Source organism: Notechis scutatus, chromosome Z (genome assembly GCF_049901735.1).
Source record: "Notechis scutatus isolate UNSWTSFEM ecotype Mainland chromosome Z, rNotScu1.2, whole genome shotgun sequence".
NCBI lineage: Eukaryota > Metazoa > Chordata > Lepidosauria > Squamata > Elapidae > Notechis > Notechis scutatus.
In genome coordinates this window covers 64115630-64134790 of record NC_142025.1, presented here as the reverse complement: position 1 = coordinate 64134790, position 19161 = coordinate 64115630, and the positions used below count along the sequence as shown (strand labels likewise).

The 19161-nt window shown below is 35.9% G+C and overlaps 1 protein-coding gene across 2 annotated transcripts in view; it reads right to left on the bottom strand.

Annotated features, from left to right (window-relative positions):
- The window catches only part of FKBP9 (FKBP prolyl isomerase 9), a 50283-nt gene that overhangs the window by 4809 nt on the left and 26313 nt on the right, over positions 1 to 19161 (bottom strand). For both annotated transcript variants that reach the window (XM_026679495.2, XM_087945214.1), the window contains exons 6-9: positions 10464 to 10609; positions 9033 to 9219; positions 2025 to 2170; positions 64 to 227 (exon numbers count right to left, since the gene is read on the bottom strand). In XM_026679495.2, coding sequence (XP_026535280.1) covers positions 64 to 227; positions 2025 to 2170; positions 9033 to 9219; positions 10464 to 10609 — 643 coding nt within the window. The remainder of the gene's footprint in view (positions 1 to 63; positions 228 to 2024; positions 2171 to 9032; positions 9220 to 10463; positions 10610 to 19161) is intronic.

Sequence of the window (19161 nt, the reverse complement as noted above, 5' to 3'; positions counted from 1 at the left end):
TGAAGCCTAGGTCAGAACAATACCCATCAAAGAAAATCCTTATAAACCAAAATAACTTCTTACTTCTTCTAGAAGAACTTCTCCATTGTTATCCTTGTCTATTTCTTCAAAGAGGTTTGGCGATACTTCATCATGCCACACAAACATATAGCCTTCTGGTAAACCAGATACTAAATCAAGCAGCTCGATGTCAAACAGTAATACAGCACTTCCTGGAACTTCTCCTTCTGCAACATTAAATGACAAAAATTAAATCTGAATATTTGCTTTTTGGGAATGTTTTTGTTTTGCTCTATATTTTCAGTGGAAGTAGGCAATTTTCCAACCAAGTAATTTTTAAAAATTTCCTGCCAAGTAATTCAATAATGTCACTGGGAAGCAGATCTGAAAATGATCTATTTTGAGGGTTTCATAGATAATGAACATGAAAAATAAGTTTTCCAAAAGCTTCATGAAAGGGAAATGATCAAGGATGATGATATGGATGTTGCTATCCCTAAGGTAGAGAGGTTGGGAGTGGGGGACAGAAATTCACCCCCAGCAAAATAAGCAAGTTGTGCTATAGATATTATTTCAGCAAAGAATGATAGAATGCAAAAATTAGATCTATTGAGTGAATAATGGATGTTATTATTATTTTCTTTCTAAAGAAAATTATGTGATTATTTTTAGGCTTAAGTCTTAATGCAAAATCATTTGTTCACAGACAATGCTTATCTTGTTGCTTTATGACATGAACTATATAGCTCAACATTCTAAGGCAGGGGTCGCCAAACTTTTGGACCTCAGGGACCACCAAACTCATAATTTTAAATCCCAGGGACCACTAACTGGTTCTGTGGGCGTGGCCTAATTTGTGGGTGTGGCTTGGTGGTTGTGTGACTGGCTGGGCATGGCTTGTATGTAAATATTATAAATATTTATATAAATATTGATATTTTTTTTTATAAAAAAGAGCAACCTTTACCCAAAATCAGGCAAAGCAGGCAGGCAGATTGAGCTGCTCACAGAATCACAAATTCATTCAGAGATCTATCTGCCATTGGCTAGCTCAGTCTGTCACACAAAATTTGCTTGCAAGCAAACTCACAAAATTAACTCACAACACACCATTTATGTAAATATTGATTTTTTTTAATAAAAAAGAGCAACTTTTACCCAAAATCAGGCAAAGCAGGTAGGCAGATTGAGTTGCTCACAGAATCATTCAATGATCTATCTATCTGCCATCGGCTACCTGAGCCTGTCATATAAAATTTGCTTGTCATGAGTCTGCACTGAATAATAGAACCTTCAGTCCTAAGGGAGGTTCGGCTGTGCTTAAAAGCAGAGTCGAAGATCTAAAGACTAGCTAGAAAGCAAGAAATCCAACAATTTCCTGCTTCCTAGCTAATCTAAATCTCCCAGCACATCAGAACAGCTGATGGTCGGAAAAAGGAAAAATAGCAACTTAACAGGCAAGTTTGCCAGGTAAGGAGTGAGTGGACGGGAAAGGTTCCCGCTGGCCATGTGGGCAGCACAGCCTTTTGTTTCTGCACAGCCTGGATTAATTGCTTTAGGGGAATGCTCTGGGGGTGAGATTTCTCTGTGGCCCACCAAAATTTTCTCGTGGCCCACCAGTGGGCTGCGGCCCACCAGTTGGCAATGGCTGTTCTAAGGATTCATCACATAACATGTACAAGGCAATTCTACTGGTGGACAATATAATTTCTATGCTAATTTTTAAGTTAAATTGAAGTTCAAGTCTTATTTAATGAGTAAGCTTCAACATTATTTGTTATACAGGTCCAAATAATTTTGTTGTATCATCCATTCATTTCAATTTATTCCACTGAGAGCAGAATATAGGAAATGAATCATGTTGGAACTGCCTGTGGATCTTTAAGTATAATTTCACAAAGTACATGTAGAAGCAACTATACACCACTACAGGTGAATTCAGAAGAAATTTGCGTCAACTCACATTACTTTCTTCCCTTCAGTACACTTGAGTATTTAAAGGACTTTGAAAGTTATATACTCACCAACTCCAGCTTCTCCATAACCAAAGTGAGGGGGAATAATAACTGTTCTTTTTTCTCCCACACACATCTCTCTAAGACCTATATCCATCCCCAGTACAACTTGTCCAGAACCTAGAACTATATTATATGTTTTTCCAAGGCTAACCCTGAAAAACAAAAATATTCACAAAAATAGTAAGCAACTCATCCAGCTTTCTAGCTTTTTTCTACTCTTCCTATTTACATGCAATGAACATTACTGATAGCCTGTTTCTAAGAAATTCAATGTAAAATTAGTTATATAGAAATCTAATAATCTAAGAGTTCACAAGTTCTTCAGGTGTCCTTAACATTTTGAGGCTAAGATTTAGATTGAAATGGAAAACTTATCCATTTGTACAATGTGAAACACAAAACTATTGCAGAACTTCATTTTACAAGAACATTCTATGTTCTTATAAAATGTAAAACTTCATTTTACAAGAACATCACTCCTCAGCATGTTTTCCTCTATTCCTACATTTTACCATACTTTATCATAGCATACTGGCACAGAACAATACGTAGCACTGGACTGCAACTATCTATCATTTTTATCTTCTAAGAAAACATAAGAACAATTGAAGCACAGAGTCTTTTTTGAAAATGGAGAAAATGGAAATATTTTGCTTTGTAGCATGTCAGCTTTTCATTTTTTTTTATTTTTTTTGTAAATTTTATTTGAGTTTTCACAAAAAGAAAAGAAATACAAATAAAACATCTTTTTTGAAAGCAGCATAATCCTGGGTTACATTTCTTCGTACAGACGCAAATTCAGGTTCATGCTCATTTTTATATTCTATTCCATATCTTATTACTATTTTACATTTTCTACATAGCTTCTCCCCTCTTTTAATTTTCTCAATTTTATTTTATTTATTTCATCTCAATTCTAAATCATTATATTTATATTTTTTGTCTGTCCTGTTTCAATTGTCTATTATCTTTTCTCATTAAACAAAATTTCTCCTGTAGTTACTGATTGGAGTATGACGCCTTTATATCTTTCCCCTAAAGTTATAACACTCAATATAATACATAACTTCCATTCGGATTCTGCTTGGTACATTCTTAAACTACACACAGTATTCTTGAAAAAAAAAAGAAAAAAATATAAATGTATATAATTAAAAGAACATTCTATTCCAATTCAATTCTATCATTAATATTAATATTCATTAAAGTCTTAACATTTTTCACGTTACTTTTCAATTAAATATCATACTTCTATGGGAACAATTATAAACTGTCCATAGTTAATTCCACCCCCCTCTTCACTTATATTTTATAAAACATTGACTAATTAAAATGTTCCTGTTCCTTCCTAATTCAATTTTCTCATTTATTTTATGTCATTTATTTTATTCACAAACATTTCACTAAATTACACTAACTATTTTATCCCTCATTCTAATCATATGTTGTTTCCAATTTTCTAAAGTTATTTCTATTACAAATATAACAATACAATCTTTTTTAAAAAAAACAAATTTTATTAATTTTCAAAGACAATACACAAACAAAACAAAACGTAAGAACATAGAACATCTTTTCTAAGAACTGCTTAATGAAACAAATAAAACATCTTATTTAAGTACAACATAATTCTAAATTATCACATTTCCATACAAACACAATTTAATATGCATCTTATCTATTCAACTTCATATCTTATTACTCTTTTTCCAACTTCTCACTGTTTCTTCCTTTACTTCTGTTCAATTTTATTCATTAAACTTATACTTTCATCTATTTCATATTACTATATTTCATATTATTACTGTTTCTTATGTTCTTATCCAATATTATTAATTCTCAATAAACAAACATAAACAAACAAAATACATATCATAAAGACATAAAACTTCTTTTTAGAAAGCGGCTTAACCCCGGGTTACAACTTTTTGTACAGACATAAATCAAATTCATGCTCACCTTATATACTGTTTCATATCTTATTTAACATTCTATATTTTCCATATGTCCTCTCCCCTCTTTTCACTCTCTTAATTCTATTTTATTTATTTAATCTCAATTTAAATCATTATACTTGTATCTTTTGTCCGTTCTTTTTCAATTATCTATTTATCTTTTCTCTTTAATACAAACTTTTTCCTGTAATCACTGGTTGAAGTATGACACCTTTCTATCTTTCCCCCAAATTTAACACTTAAAATAATACATAATTTCCATTCTGATTCTGCTTAGTACATTCTACATAACATTTTAAAATAAAAAACATAATGAGCTTATAGTATGGTAAAAACCATGTTCCATAACAAATTAATTAATTAAACTCTATTAGTTAAATCTTAGACATTTTACACATTCCCTACAATGTTCTATTAACACATATGTTATTCCAATTTTCTAACTCTATTTCAAATACAAATACTACAATACAATCTTATGTACTTTTGCAGAATCTCTTTTTAGATTATATTTTACCCTTTGTCTCTGAAAAAAACCTGTTTTTTAACATCTTGTTTTAAGCCTTTATAACTTCTCTTCACTTTTTCCCTTCCTTGTCAAATCTAGCCTTTTTACCCCCCACCCCCCTCTCAATCTCCAGCCTTTTGCTCCCCTCTCTGTTGTATTCCTCTTTTCTGTTGCTTTCTGACATTATATCGATTTTTCACCTTATTTTTCCCTTTCTTGGTTGTTTTTTTATAACTTAAATTCTCCATTTTCTTTTCCTTTTTACCCTTTTCTTCCTCAATTAAAATTATATGTCCATTAAAGATGGCTTCTTCTTCATCATCCCAACCTTCTTGTTGTTGCATTTCCTGATAAGTAGAAATCGCCATTTCTAAGAAGCAAAAAATAGTTCCAAAAGAGCCCTTGCCTTCTTCTTCCTCTTCTTTTAACTTTTCGAATTCCATTTTCAATTCTTCAACAGATACCATTGTGAATTTTTTTTAAACAATCCAAATGTTTTTTTAGTCTTTCAAAAGATAGTTTACAAAAGTCCCAAAGTCATCAAGCAATCAAAATCAGCACAAACTGTTTCATTTAGCACTTTCTTCTTTTAATACTTTCTCTTCCTGGGGTAGAATTCAATTACACAATTCCAAGGTAATTTTTGGAAGTTTTATTGCAATTTAATCTCTGATCTTATAAGCTCCAAGCAGTCTCCTTCAACAAATCTTGGTATAAATCATTTACCTCTCTTCCTTCCCACTTATAGCAAAAAGATTTTAATTTTTAAATGTCAGTGTTTAGAAATCTAATGTCCCCTTGGCTTTAATTTTCAAAATTAGTACCTTCTGCTGCCAAAGCGGGTATTTCCGATTTCCATCTGCTGTCTCCGTAGGGAAGGAAAGTGAGGAGATTTAAAAAAAGCTTTCACTTTCACTTTCAACCGCAGCTTTACGATCTTCTTGGGAAACAATGTATCACTTAAAGAGCCAAAGTTCCAAGGTATTCAGATGTTGCTTGTCATCCCGGTTCAGCCAAAAGCTTTCACTTTCTCAACTTCCTCCTGCACAAAACTTGTCTGGCTGAGAGGTTCTTTGTGGCAGCCATTGCTGACTGCCGCTCCACCGCCTTTGGAAAAGGGAGTTATGCCGGCTGGGGAAGGGGGTTGCGATGCCCCCAGACTCCTGCCCGGATCTCCCCTCTCTTCAGTTATCCCTACAGGATAACTATAGCCTCCCAGTCCAACTGGATCGAAGGCACTCCGGCAGCGAGCGCGGCAGGGATCGCGCACAAACGCGAATTCCTGCCGCCTCCGAATCCTGACAAACCGGGACTCCAATATAACAATACAATCTTATGTACCTTTACAGAATCCCTTTTTCAGTTAGATTTTTACCCATTATCTCTAAATAGGTCCTGTTTCTTTATATCTTGCTCCGGACCTTTGTAACTTCTTTTCCTTTCCTTCTTCCCTCTCTTCTTCTCTCTCCCCTTTTTACCCCCTTGTCTCTCTACCTCTATTTCTCTCTTCTGTATTCCCCTTTTCTGTTGCTTTCCAGTATTATACTTATTTTTTCAATTATTTTTCTTTTCTTTGGTTGTTTTTTTAAGTCTTAAATTCTCCATCCTCTTTCCCCCCTTTCCTTTTTCTTCCCCACATAGAGTTACTTGTTCATTAAAGATGGCTTCTTCTTTGTCCCAGTCTTCTTGTTTTGCAGTCTTTTCTTGTTGTTTCTCATAGTTCCAGATCTCCATTTCTAAGAATTGAAAAACGAAGCCAAAAGAACCCTTCCCTTGTTGTGCATCTTCTTTGTACTTTTTAAGTTCCATTTTCAATTCATCCAAAAGTGATGCCATTGTATAAATTTTTAAACAACCACCCAATTGATTTTAGTCATTCAAATATAATAACCAAAAATCCAAAGATCACCAAATAATCCAAATACACGCAAGCTGTTTCTTTTTGCTCTTTTTTTCACTTTCTCTTCCTGGGGTTACTATTTAGTTGCAAAGTTTCAGTTAAAATGTATCTTTTAGAAGTCTTATTGAAATTTTACTTTAGATTCTTTTAAAGTCCAGGCAGTCTCCTCCTCTTCCTGATCCTGCCCTTATTCTTTTTCTCTCCCTTCCTGCTTATAGAAGAAAAAGTTTTTAATGTCCAGAAATTTTTATTGTCCCTTTGGCATTTAGTTATACTTTCAGCTTAATTGCCTATTGATGCCAAAGCGGATTTTTCCGATTTCTTGTTTAGGTCTCTTAGTTGTCAATATAAGGAAGGAGAGAGAAGAAAAAAAGCTAAACCTTTCCCTTTTCACTTTCTTTCGCTGCTTCCGACTCTTCTTTGGGAGCGATGTTATTTTTTGTAAAATTTAAATTCCAGGGTACCTTAGTTGTTGCTTTTTCAACTTAACCTGGTCAGCCAAAACTTTCACTTCTTATCTTCCTCCTGCACATTCTTTTCCGGTTGAGTTCTTCTTTGAGGTGGCCATTTCTGACCACCGCTCCTACCGCCTTCGGGAAAGGGAGTAATGGCCAACTGAGGAGGAGAGATGCGGCTCTCCTCGACCCTGCTGGCGGTCTCCCCCCTCTTCACCACCTCTACAGGGTGGCTTAGCCCCGAAACCACGTGGCTTGGGGCGCTCCAGCGGCGAGCCCAGACAGAAACCACGCACAATCGCGGATTCCTGTCTATTGCCGAAGCCCTTCAAACCAGAAGCCTCAGCTTTTCATTTTTGATTAGCATGCAACATATTATATTATTCTACTATCTCTTACAACAGGGGTCTCCCCAACCTGTGGGCCGTGGCCTATTCTCAACCGGACTAATGCAAGCAGCACCCCAAAGGCTTCTCTCTTGCATGAGTGCAGCTGTGTGTGCACATGTGCCAGCTCACCCTCTCCCCCGCCAGCTGGGCTGCCAAGCCACCTGCTCCTGGTGCTGCAAAAGCAGGAAGAGCAGTGCAGTGAGAGCAGAGGCTGAGTGGGAGGAGTGTGCCTTGCTCAGCTTCTCTGACTCACCAAGGTTGCCTGAACAGAACTCCTAATCTGCTTTTGGAGTGTTGGGTAGCCTCAGTGAGTCTGAAGACCATGCACCCAAAGGCTTCTTCATGCCAAAAGCTTTTGCAAACAGATGAAAGGTTTTGGGGGAGTAATCTCGTGCTGCTTCAGGCCTTCCATCCCTTTGTAAAAGCTTTTGGCATGGAGAAGCCTGAAGGAGCCAAGACCTTGTCCCAAAGGCTTATCTTCTCTCTTGCATGAGTGGAGCTAAACATGCACACGCTCCAGACCACCACTCACACAGCCTGATTCCCCTCTCAACCAGTATACCAAGCCGCAAATATTGGGTATCATTCTCTTATAACATTAGGCAACAGAGTAATCAACAGTAGAGACTTCAAGTATCTTGGTTCTATAGTCTCCCAGGATTTGAAATGGACACCTAACTTTAGAACCATCATTAAAAAGGCATCATTTCCTACACCAACTCAGAAAGCTCAGACTACCCAAGGAGTTGCTGATTCAGTTCTACAGAGGAATTACTGAGCCTGTCATTTGTACTTCCATAACTGTCTGATTTGGCACAGAAATCAAACAGGACAAATACAGATTTCAACAGATAATTAGGTCTGGAGAAACAAATATTGAACCAGCTTACCATCCATACTGTACAGGTCAGAAGAAGTGCCAAGAAAGTATCTACAAACCCCTCCTGGACATAAACTGTTTCAACTCCTCCCCTCAGGATGCCGTTATAGGGCATTGCATGCCAAAACAACTAGACACAAAGATAGTTTCCCCCCTTACTCTGCCAAACACATAATTCCCATAGCACTGTCTTATGTCTAAGGATATCTAAACATGCACTATGGCTATATTGCTATTATCCATCTCATCTTTCTTATTACTTTCTTCTATTGGTATCTTATGATTTATGACTTTGTTGTTTGTATCTTATGATTTATGATTTATCACTTTGATGTTTGTATGTACACTTATGCACCGGAGACAAGTTCCCTGTGTATCCAATCACACTTGGCCAATAAAGAATGTTCTATTCTGTTCTGTTCTACATTAGGTAAAGTAGGGAACTAGCTGATATGAAACAAAGAATATGAAGGCACCATAATACCACTGGCATCATTAGTGATTAAGGCATCAGACTAGAAAGTTGGAGACCATAAATTCTACTCCTGCCTTAGTCATGAAAGCCAGCTGGGGAACCTTGGGCTAGTCACTCTCTTAGCCTAATTCACCCATAAGATTGTTGTTGTGAGGAAAATAAAAGGATGGGTTTTTTTACACATTTGTCATGTTGAGTTATTTGTAAAATCAATAAAAACAGAATATATGTTTGTTTAATAAATAAATAAATGAGGAGTTGGAGATAGAAAAACAACTTCCATTGTTTATTTTCATAATTTATAGACTTTCTGTCTGCATGTAAGACATCACATACTTATTTCAGTTATATTAAAGAATGCAAACAGTTAAATAAAAAAGAAATTATGTCTTGAGCCACATCTATTTTTTTTCATGTTTGCAAAATTATTTATGGCCAGATGATATACTTACGTTGAATCTAATAAAGTGCCATCCAGGAGAGAAGCATTGTAATGATACTTCAAGTAATCACCTTTTTTGCTTAGCACTGAACAGTTAGTAGGTTTGTAATAGGTTGTAACAGCAACTGAATCTGAAGGGTTGTGAAAATCTATCACATGAACTTCAAATACCAATACAGCAGATCCTGGAATGTTTCCTATAATAATAAGCAATCACAAAGTAATAGGCTATTCACCTTTCTTCTCTTGCTGATTTTTCACCTTGTAAACAACAAAATCATCTATTGAAAATTGATACTGTGAAAATACAGGTGTGGTCAAGAGCATCTGCAAAGATTATTTTGAATTATGCTAATGTTTGTGCCATTTTATCCTTTTCCAACAGCATAAAATCTATATACTTTTAGAACCATGATATTTGGGGAGATTACCACTATTACTCATTTTGGAAGCATGCATGCACTGAAGAAAAATAAGCAAGCTTAGAAACTTGTATTTTTATTGAGTGAATTTGCAGCTGACATTAGTGAAAGTGATTAGCTTTCATTGAAAGGGCTTTAGGAAAAATCACTTAGAGTGAGTTTGGATTGGTTCTGGACTTCCAATAGAAAGTATGGATTCTCACTCCTTACATAAAGCAAGTCACTATGCTTTAGCACCAAGTGAATCACTTTAGTCCTTTAATCCTTTTTTCTAATTATGAAGCCACTTTGCATACCAATACTTTTAATACCAATGCCTGGATTAGCATTAAGATTCCAACGTGTCTTCCCTCTTCTGTTCTTTCCAATTGAGAAAAACATCACATCTTTTGCATGTCTAATATAGGATCTTTTATATTAATATAATGATTTTATCCATTCATTCCAAAGCTCCTTTTGTGTCTAGCTAATGTTAAGTGTCAAAACATAATAACAGGATTGTTTCCAGATCAACTTGGAAGGCATCCATTATCTCCAAAGATAGAACTACTGTAAGCATCTGCAAAACCTAAGAAAAAAATATTTGCCTAGGGAGCTCAGTAACAATGGTATCTGTCACTAAACACTAATGTGTTACTAATTCTTTCAATCACATATCTATTTCTGGAGATGTTATAGAAGATGTTCTCCAAGCAAGTATCATTAAATAAGCCACATTCACTGATAACATCCATTGATTCCTATTCTACCATTTGCATTAGCAAAATTCACTATAAATTTGATACAATTCTCATATGGAGTTCAGGAATCAGGTGCACTGACTTTATCCCTCTGACTGTGGAAAATGCTTTCACTTTAAAGCATCATACTGTCATATCTGGTATTACTCAACATGCTTAAATATATATTATATATTTAATATATATACTATATATTTAATATATTCAATATATTAAAATAGTAACTGAGGTGCAGGACATTAGTATTTAATAAAGCACCTGAATAAAACTTATACTCACCTTTTCCCTCTTCTCCATACCCAACATGAGGTGGTATTATTATTCTCCTTTTCTCTCCAACACATGCTCCAAGCAAACCTTCATCTATCCCAGCAATCACATAACCTTTGCCAATGTAGGTGTCATAGGTTTGATTTTGTGAGTAACTACAGGAGATACTTTGCTTTATTATAGTTACCATCAATTGTCCCACATTTATAGTTTACTAAGTATAACAGCAAATATAGACAAAAATATAGATGTAATCTTATACAATTTAATGTATATATATGAATGGAGAAAGAGAGAAAGATTCATTTCATTTACACAATACCATCATCCCATCTGTTAACCTACAAAACCTTTTTCAACTAATAGAGCATTTGCTTGTAAAATAGTTTTACTAGAATAACCTCAGCCAGGAGCATATTGAATAGTGATGAGTTGCAGCCACAATACAGCAGCTAAAAAACCCCTCGATTTTCAAAGCCTTAAGTGTATATTATTATCCTTTAGGATCTTTTTGCCACAATTGTTAAGCAAATTATTGCCGCTGTTAAGTGAATCATATGATCATTAAGCAAATTCAACTTCCCCCAATGACTTTGCTTGTGGGAAGCTAGCTGAGGACACAAATCATATGACCCCAGGATGCTGCTACCATTTTAAATACATGTTAATTGTCTAGTGACCAAATTTTGATCACATCTGTGGGAATGCTATGATAGTCATAATTACGAGGACCAATTGTAAGTAACTTTTTTCTCAATGCTGTTGTAATCAAATAATTACTAAATGAATTGTTGTAAGTCAAGGACTACCTATATAAGAATTAAAATAAGTACTTCCAGGATTTCAAAAAAATCTACCGTAAAAAGCCAGGAAGTGATTAAAAAAGAATTTCAGTAATTGCTGAATATGAAATGTAAGCCCTATTTATAGTGAAATCAAGATTCAATTTCTATTTTCGCTACACGCAATGGACCAATGCCCCCTTCTTTTGGATGGAAAACTTGGTTTCTACCTGACTAGTTTATAGGTCATTGACACATCTAGTATCAAGTTGTTTATTTTTGAATATGGGATAACTAATTCTCACATATATGTGTTGTTTAATACAGCAGTATATACATAAAGAATGTTTGTAGTGGTATTACACATGTGTTAGTTAGGAATATAAATGTATATGTTTATATACACATCTGCCATAAGGCTGGCTGAGAATCAGACTGATTTGTAAAAAGTTTGGTACAGATTTTTTGAAGGAAGAAGGAACAGAGAACTAATGTATAAAAGTTAATTGTCTTTGATCAGAAAAAAAGAAATTGCAAAAGAAAATAGCTGTGTACAAGGGAATAATTCTACCCATATGGAAGTGAGAGTTATAAGGACCATGGACTAATACCAGGATATGGACCAAAGGTTGGGGACTCCTAATAAAGAAGACACATATGGGCATGCTTTGTGTGTGTGTGTGTGTGTGTGTGTGTGTGTGTGTGTGTGTAAAATCACAAAGACTGGATATAGATACAAGTTCAAGAATGGAACTACCATTAGCCACCTTCTCTACATGAATATCAGGATATATGCAAAGAATGAACAAGACATCAACTTGCTGATCCACCCAACATGGACTAGAGTGAAGACATTGGGATAGCATTCAGAGTAGTTGGGACTGTAGCTGGATGGTTATTAAGAGAGAAAAGATAGTTAAGACTGATGGAGAGGAAATACCAGCAGGTCATATAGTAGACATACAGACCACTTTCAAGTACTTTGGTATCTCACAGTTACATGGGAACCATGAGAGGGAGGAGGCAAGGAAGACACCAACATACAAATATCATCAAAGGATAAGACAGTTACTGAAGAGCCAGCTCAAAGGGAAGGATAAGATCCATACCATCAATACGTATGCCCTGCCAGTCATCAGATAATTTGCAGTTATAATAAGTTGGCCAAAGAATCACAGGGAAGTTGGCAGTGTGAAGACCGAAAAAGTATAGAGGTTTCCACCTCAAGTCCAATACCTAGAAACAGTACATCAGAAGGAAAGAAGGCAGTCAGAGTCTGGTGAGTGTCAAAGCCACTGTAATGGACGAAACTCATAGCATCCAGTAGTACATTAGTAAGATGACAAACAAATATGAGCTGCTGAGAGAATGCCTGAGGTAACTGCAGATGTGGGAAGAAGATCAAGCAATGGAAGTGCCATGGCAATGCAAGACCAAGTGTGGGGCTGACGTCATGGCAAAACAGTATGGATTCACAGGGCTCTGTGAAATCCTGCTGAATTCTCCCTGGCAGGAGGTCCTACAGGGCCAAAGTCACCCCAGAGGGGTGACAAAGACAGAAAGGATACTCCATTGATCACAAAGAGACAGCAACCTTCCTGTTTGATCCAAAGAAGCCCTTCAAACCGGTGAGGAGAAAAAGATGGCCATTATGGCCAGACCGAGACTGTGACAACAGACTGAAAAATATATATATGAAGAAATGAGATGACAACAGTGTGGATGATCTGAGTGAAACTTTTCTAACTTCTGTTGAGGAATTTTCCCCAGAATACTGTTTTTGTTGTTATTGTTAAAAGTGGGACTCAAGAGAGGAGGAGGTGGAGTTTTTGCCCCCTCAAGAATAATGGCGATTAAGACTTTAAGCTACTTGTTCTGTCCTAGGCCTCCACAAAAAGCACTGTCAATTCTGAGTCCCAGCAAAAACCTCTTTTATTACATTAATGTGAATTTATTTCATTCACAGTCAGCCAACAGCTTGACAAACAGTCTTGCAAAGGTATACTCAGACCTTTACCAATCCTGGAATGCTGCCTGGTAAATAGTTCCACACTCAGTTCTGGCAGGGAAGGGCTGGGTTATACAGACAAATCTCCATGAGGCTGGAACAAATGAACAAAGGAATGAATTGTTTCCTGCAAAAGCCCCCTCCCCTTTTGCTTCTCTTTTAATCCTGATTGGAAGGACCATTCATCATCCATGGCCTTACTCCCACATTGATCCTGAGTTCCTAATTGTGCCTTCCTTTTGGCAGCTCTGTGCATGCACAAACTGGGAACTGGTTCCAGAAACTCCCCCACCTCACTGCTGTTCAAGCCCAAAGGCAGCTGATGATTGCCAGCCTGCCCTGGCTCTATCTCTGCCTCTGACGCAGAGCCCTCATCCGAGCCTTCCTCAGCCTCCAGGAATGGCCCGGGTTCCTCCCCAACCTCCTCACTATTGTTCAACTCTGCTGCCAGGTCTGCCAGCTGCCACAACACTACTCACAGATTCTGAAAGAAAGAGAAAAGAACTTTTAAAGAGAAATAAAATTTAAAGCTAGAGGAAAGACTGAACTGGTTGCTTTCAGCTACCCAACTGACTTAAAAATATTAGAATATATTTTAAAATGATATTTTGACTTGTGGAACCTTTAAAGAGGGAATTCCAGACATTTTAGAAATTTGGAAGCAAAAGTGGAAAAACAGAGCAAGAGCGAGAGTGGGGAATAACATCATGAAAGTGAAAGGAATGTAACCTTGAAACTGTTACAGATAAGATTGCCTGAAACAAAGTAACACATGCAAATTGATTATACTTGACATTTGGCAATTGACAGAGAAAACATTGATGTCGATCCTGAAGATGATATATGCTTATCCATATTTTATTCTAGCTTACATCTATTTTTTTCCTAGCTTCTTTAGGCTTTCTGCAAAGGAATTTGATGCTATTTCAGGTTTGCCACTCTTTAGCTGGTGAGAGGAGTTATAGAGATAAAGGGGGGATGTTATGTCTAGGTGGCATTCTTTCCCTAAGAACAGAGAAGATGCCTGCAGCTGGAGGAAGGTGGAGTTTGGAATCAGCAGACTGATGGGCTGAGAATTGATTGAAGAGTATGACTTTTGGGTGGGGGTGGGGGAGTTTCAAACTTTTGCTTTTTACTGGGTGTAATTCTGGAATCTAGCCAGAATCAGAATTATACCAAGTCCTTCCCAATTTGATATGTTCCTAATAAACAGATTTTTAAAAAAGATGGATGCCTTGGATTTTTATTCAGGGGACATGTTACTTGGAAGGCTAACAATTGAAACTCTTTAAACATTGAAGCTCTCTGAATCTTTGTGGATTATAAATATGCTTGGCAGTGCGAAATTGGGAGACAGTGTGGATTTGTTTTGAGACCAAGTGGATGATTTTTTGATCTGCCAGGCATTGTAGTTTACAAAATATTGGGGATTTGGTGGGCCCTTGTGGATTGCAAATATTATTTGCTAAAAGAAGAAATAACAGCTGTTTTCAAAGAAACCTTTTGGACTAACCCATGGACTGACCTTGTGGATTACAAAGTAAAGTATTGGGAAGCTGCCTGGCAATTGGGAAAAACAGGGGGGAAACTTTTGGTTAATTTCTCCTGGTAATATTCTAAAAAGTGGGGAGAGAAGTTAGCTGGGATTTTGGATTATTGTTGTTTATCTTTTTAAATTCATCAATATAGCCTAAAATGACAAGTATTTCAAGTTAAAACTTAATCTGCACCATCAGCAGCAGCATCTAGTCCAGGGGTGTCTAATTCAATTTTATTAAGGGCTGCATCATTGCTGTGGTTGACCTCGCGGAGCCAGGTGGGCATAGCCAACCGGATGGATATGGCCAGCTTGATGCCAACTCCCTAAACTGCTAGCATGTTTCCTCTTGTTGTTGGCCTGATCTTTCTTCTTCATATCAGGTAGCTACACTGAAGCTACGATGGCCGGATCTTTCTTCACACTGGGTAGACTGGACCGATCTTTCCTCTTCACATTGGGTAGACCAGGATGCTCCCATGGCCTTCAGTTTGACACCCCCAATCTAGTCCATCAAGCCAAGGATCAATAGAAAGTACATTACAGCAAGAAAACAATTAATACATTTCAAAAAGAAATGCAGATGATGTTTCAATCACTACAAGAGGCATGGCAAAAAATCATAATGAGATGAAAACTGAGATGGGAGAGATGAAGGAAAAAATACAAAACGTGAATGAAAAAATAGGGAACTTTCAGCAAATGATAGTTTAAAATGCACAAAGGATTAAGACAATAGAAGAGAAATCTGAACAAGCAGAGAAGAAAAGTGGATGAGGTGAACCAAAGATTGACATAAGCAAAAAAGGAGCTAGAGGGAACCATTATAACTTTAGAAATGGAGAAGGCAGAGTATTTCCTGATATTCCAGAACATTGAAGAAGAAAAAGGGAAAGATCTTACTGATATGATGGCAGAATTGTTGGCAGATACCCTACAGATAAATAAGCAGGAGATGTTGGTATAGATGGGTTGGTATAGAAGTATTTAGAATATATATGAGCTATGTGAGAAGATATACCCTCCTAAATACATGTGACATTTGTTAAAAAGATGATAAGAGCTGAAATACTCAAAAAAGCAAGAGATTAACCATTAAAATACAAAGTGAAGGAAATTATGGTCCTGAAACAGGTACCTAGAAGAGTAAGAGACCTATGGAAAAAATACCAATTTCTGACAGGGCAGTTGATTAAATTAAATATAAACTTCAGATGGCTGATACCGAAGGGAATATTAGTCATCTGGAATGACAAAATATAGATTGGACTCCCTAGATAAAGTATATAAATTTTATGATCACCACTTCTGTACAAATGAGGAACAAGGGAGAAGAGAGGAAGTAGAAGGTAAAAGACAAGAGGATTTGACAGGACTAATTGATACACAAGAAGAAGAAAGACTAATTTAGACTAATTGATACACAAGAAGAAGTGAAGGGAAAAAAGAACGAGCAGAATGAGAAGGAGCAAGAGCAAAAGAACAGAGATAATAAGATCAACCAGGACAAGACCTATTTATAAGTGAAATGATGGAAGAACTAGAGTTAGTGTCAATTAACATAAATGGACTGAACTCACCTATTAAAAGGAAAAAAAACTTTTATAAAACTACAAAAATTAAAAGTAGATTTAATTTGTCTACAAGAAGTTCACATTAAAAACAACATAGTAAATTGCTGAAAAACCCCAAAAATGGGAAATTATATTCATCATTAGCACAACAAAAGAGAGGGGGTTCTATGTATTGGGGAAACAATAAATGCCAGACATTACATAGATGAACAAAAGAGAATATTGATGGTGAAGGTAACAATAAAGCAAAAACAGATTCTTCTGATAGCAATATATGCACCAACTAAGAAACAAGAAGAATTTTACGAAAAAATTAAAAAAATATATAAATGGGCTATGAAAATATTTATTGTGGTAGAAGACTTTAATGCAATTGTAGATGCAAGATTTGATTATAGATATAGCAAAGTAGACAAAAAAGCAAGGAAAATTCTACCAAGGACTTTCTTTAAAATGGCAGAAGAAGTACGTATACAGGACATATGGAGAGAAATAAAACCAAAGACAAATCTATAAACATTTTATTCAAATAGACACCAATCATGGTCAAGAATAGATATGATATGGATGTCACTGGAATTAAGAGCAGATGTACAAGAGATAGAAATAGAATCAAATACAGGTGAAACTCAAAAAATTAGAATATCGTGCAAATGTTCATTTATTTCAGTAATGCACTTAAAAGGTGAAACTAATATATGAAATAGACTCATTACATGCAAAGCAAGATAGTTCAAGCAGTGATTTGTCATAATTGTGATGATTATGGCTTACAGCTCATGAAAACCCCAAATCCACAATCTCAGAAAATTAGAATATTACATGCAATCAATAAAACAAGGATTGTACATAGAACAATATCAGACTTCTAAAAAGTATAAACATGCATATTACTCAGTACTTGGTTTGGGCCCCTTTTGCAGCAATTACTGCCTCAATGCGGTGTGGCATGGAAGCTATCAGCCTGTGGCACTGCTGAGGTGTTATGGAAGACCAGGATGCTTCAATAGCGGCCTTTAGCTCTTCTGCATTGTTTGGTCTCATGTCTCTCATCTTCCTTTTGGCAATGCCCCATAGATTCTCTGTGGGGTTCAGGTCAGGCGAGTTTGCTGGCCAATCAAGCACAGTAATCCCATGGTCATTGAACCAGGTTTTGGTGCTTTTGGCAGTGTGGGCAGGTGCCAAGTCCTGCTGGAAAATGAAGTCAGCATCCTCATAAAGCTCATCTACAGAAGGAAGCATGAAGTGCTCCAAAATCTCCTGGTAGATGGCTGCATTGAACCTGGACTTAATGAAGCACAGTGGAGCAACACCAACAGATGACATGGCTCCCCAAATCAACACAGACTGTGGAAACTTCATACTGGACTTCAAGCATCTTGCAGTGTGTGCCTCTCCATTCTTCCTCCACACTCTGGGTCCTTGGTTTCCAAATGAGATGTAAAAGTTGCTCTCATCAGAAAAGAGGACTTCTAATTTTCTGAGATTGTGGATTCGGGGTTTTCATGAGCTGTAAGCCATAATCATCTCAATTATGACACATCACGGCTTGAACTATCTTGCTTTGCATGTAATGAGTCTATCTCATATATTAGTTTCACCTTTTAAGTTGCATTACTGAAATAAATGAACTTTTGCACGATATTCTAATTTTTCGAGTTTCACCTGTATATGGGCAGACCATAATCCAGTAAAAGTTAAGTGGAAAGGGCAAGAGGAAAAATTGAGATGGACTTTGAATCAATTCTATTAAAGGATAAAGAATTTACACAAAAAATGGAAAAAGAAATTTATTTCTTTTTTAAAGGGAATAGAAAAAAAAGACTTAATTACAAAATGTATAGGATACAGATAACTATACAGTTATATGTTGACTATAAAATATGTGTTTCAATAACATCAGAGACTAAAACTACTTTTGAATGAATTTATATACTCAGATCAGAATGGATTCTTATCTAAGAGACAAATCAAAAATAATATGAGAATCATTTTAAATATAGTATGCTAGAGTACTATGCAGTACATCCTGAATAACAAACGGTGCTGATCTTTTAGATGCACAGAAAGCATTTGAAAATACAAACTGGCAATTTATGCTATTACAATTGAAGTATATGGACTTTGGTGAAATATTTATTAATATGATTAAGGCAATATACTCTAAACAAACTGCAAAAATGATGGTAAATGGGGACATGACAGAGAATTTCAATATAAAGAAAGGCGCAAGACAAGGATGCCTAACCCTAGCCTTTTACTATTTATATTGACATTAGAAGTTTTAAATAGAAGTATCAGACAAAGTATAGAAATAAAAGGTATGGAAATAAAAAAAAGAAAAAGAAAACTACAGATGTTTGCAGATGACCTGATGTTTATTTTAGAAGAACCACAAGAAACTGGACCCAAATTAATAAAAAAAATAGAATATGGTGAAGTTGAAGGATTGAAAATAAATAAAGAGAAAAGTAAAAGTAGTTAAAAAACCTCACAGATAAACAGAAAAATGAATTGATGAAGACAGATATTCAGATAGTTAAGAAAGTAAAATACCTAGAAATCCAGCTAACAGCAAGGTGTGCAATTATTAAAAAAGATAATTATAAAACTAATGCAACAAATCAAATTAGATCTAGAGAAATGGAAAAACTTGCAACTATCGCTGAGAGGAAGAATAGCTACCACAAAAATGAGTATCTTGTTGAGATTACTCTTTTTGTTCCAAACAATTCCGATAAAGCTGGAAAAAATATTTTGAGGAATTAAATAAAATAATGTCAAAATATATTTGGCAAGGGAAAAA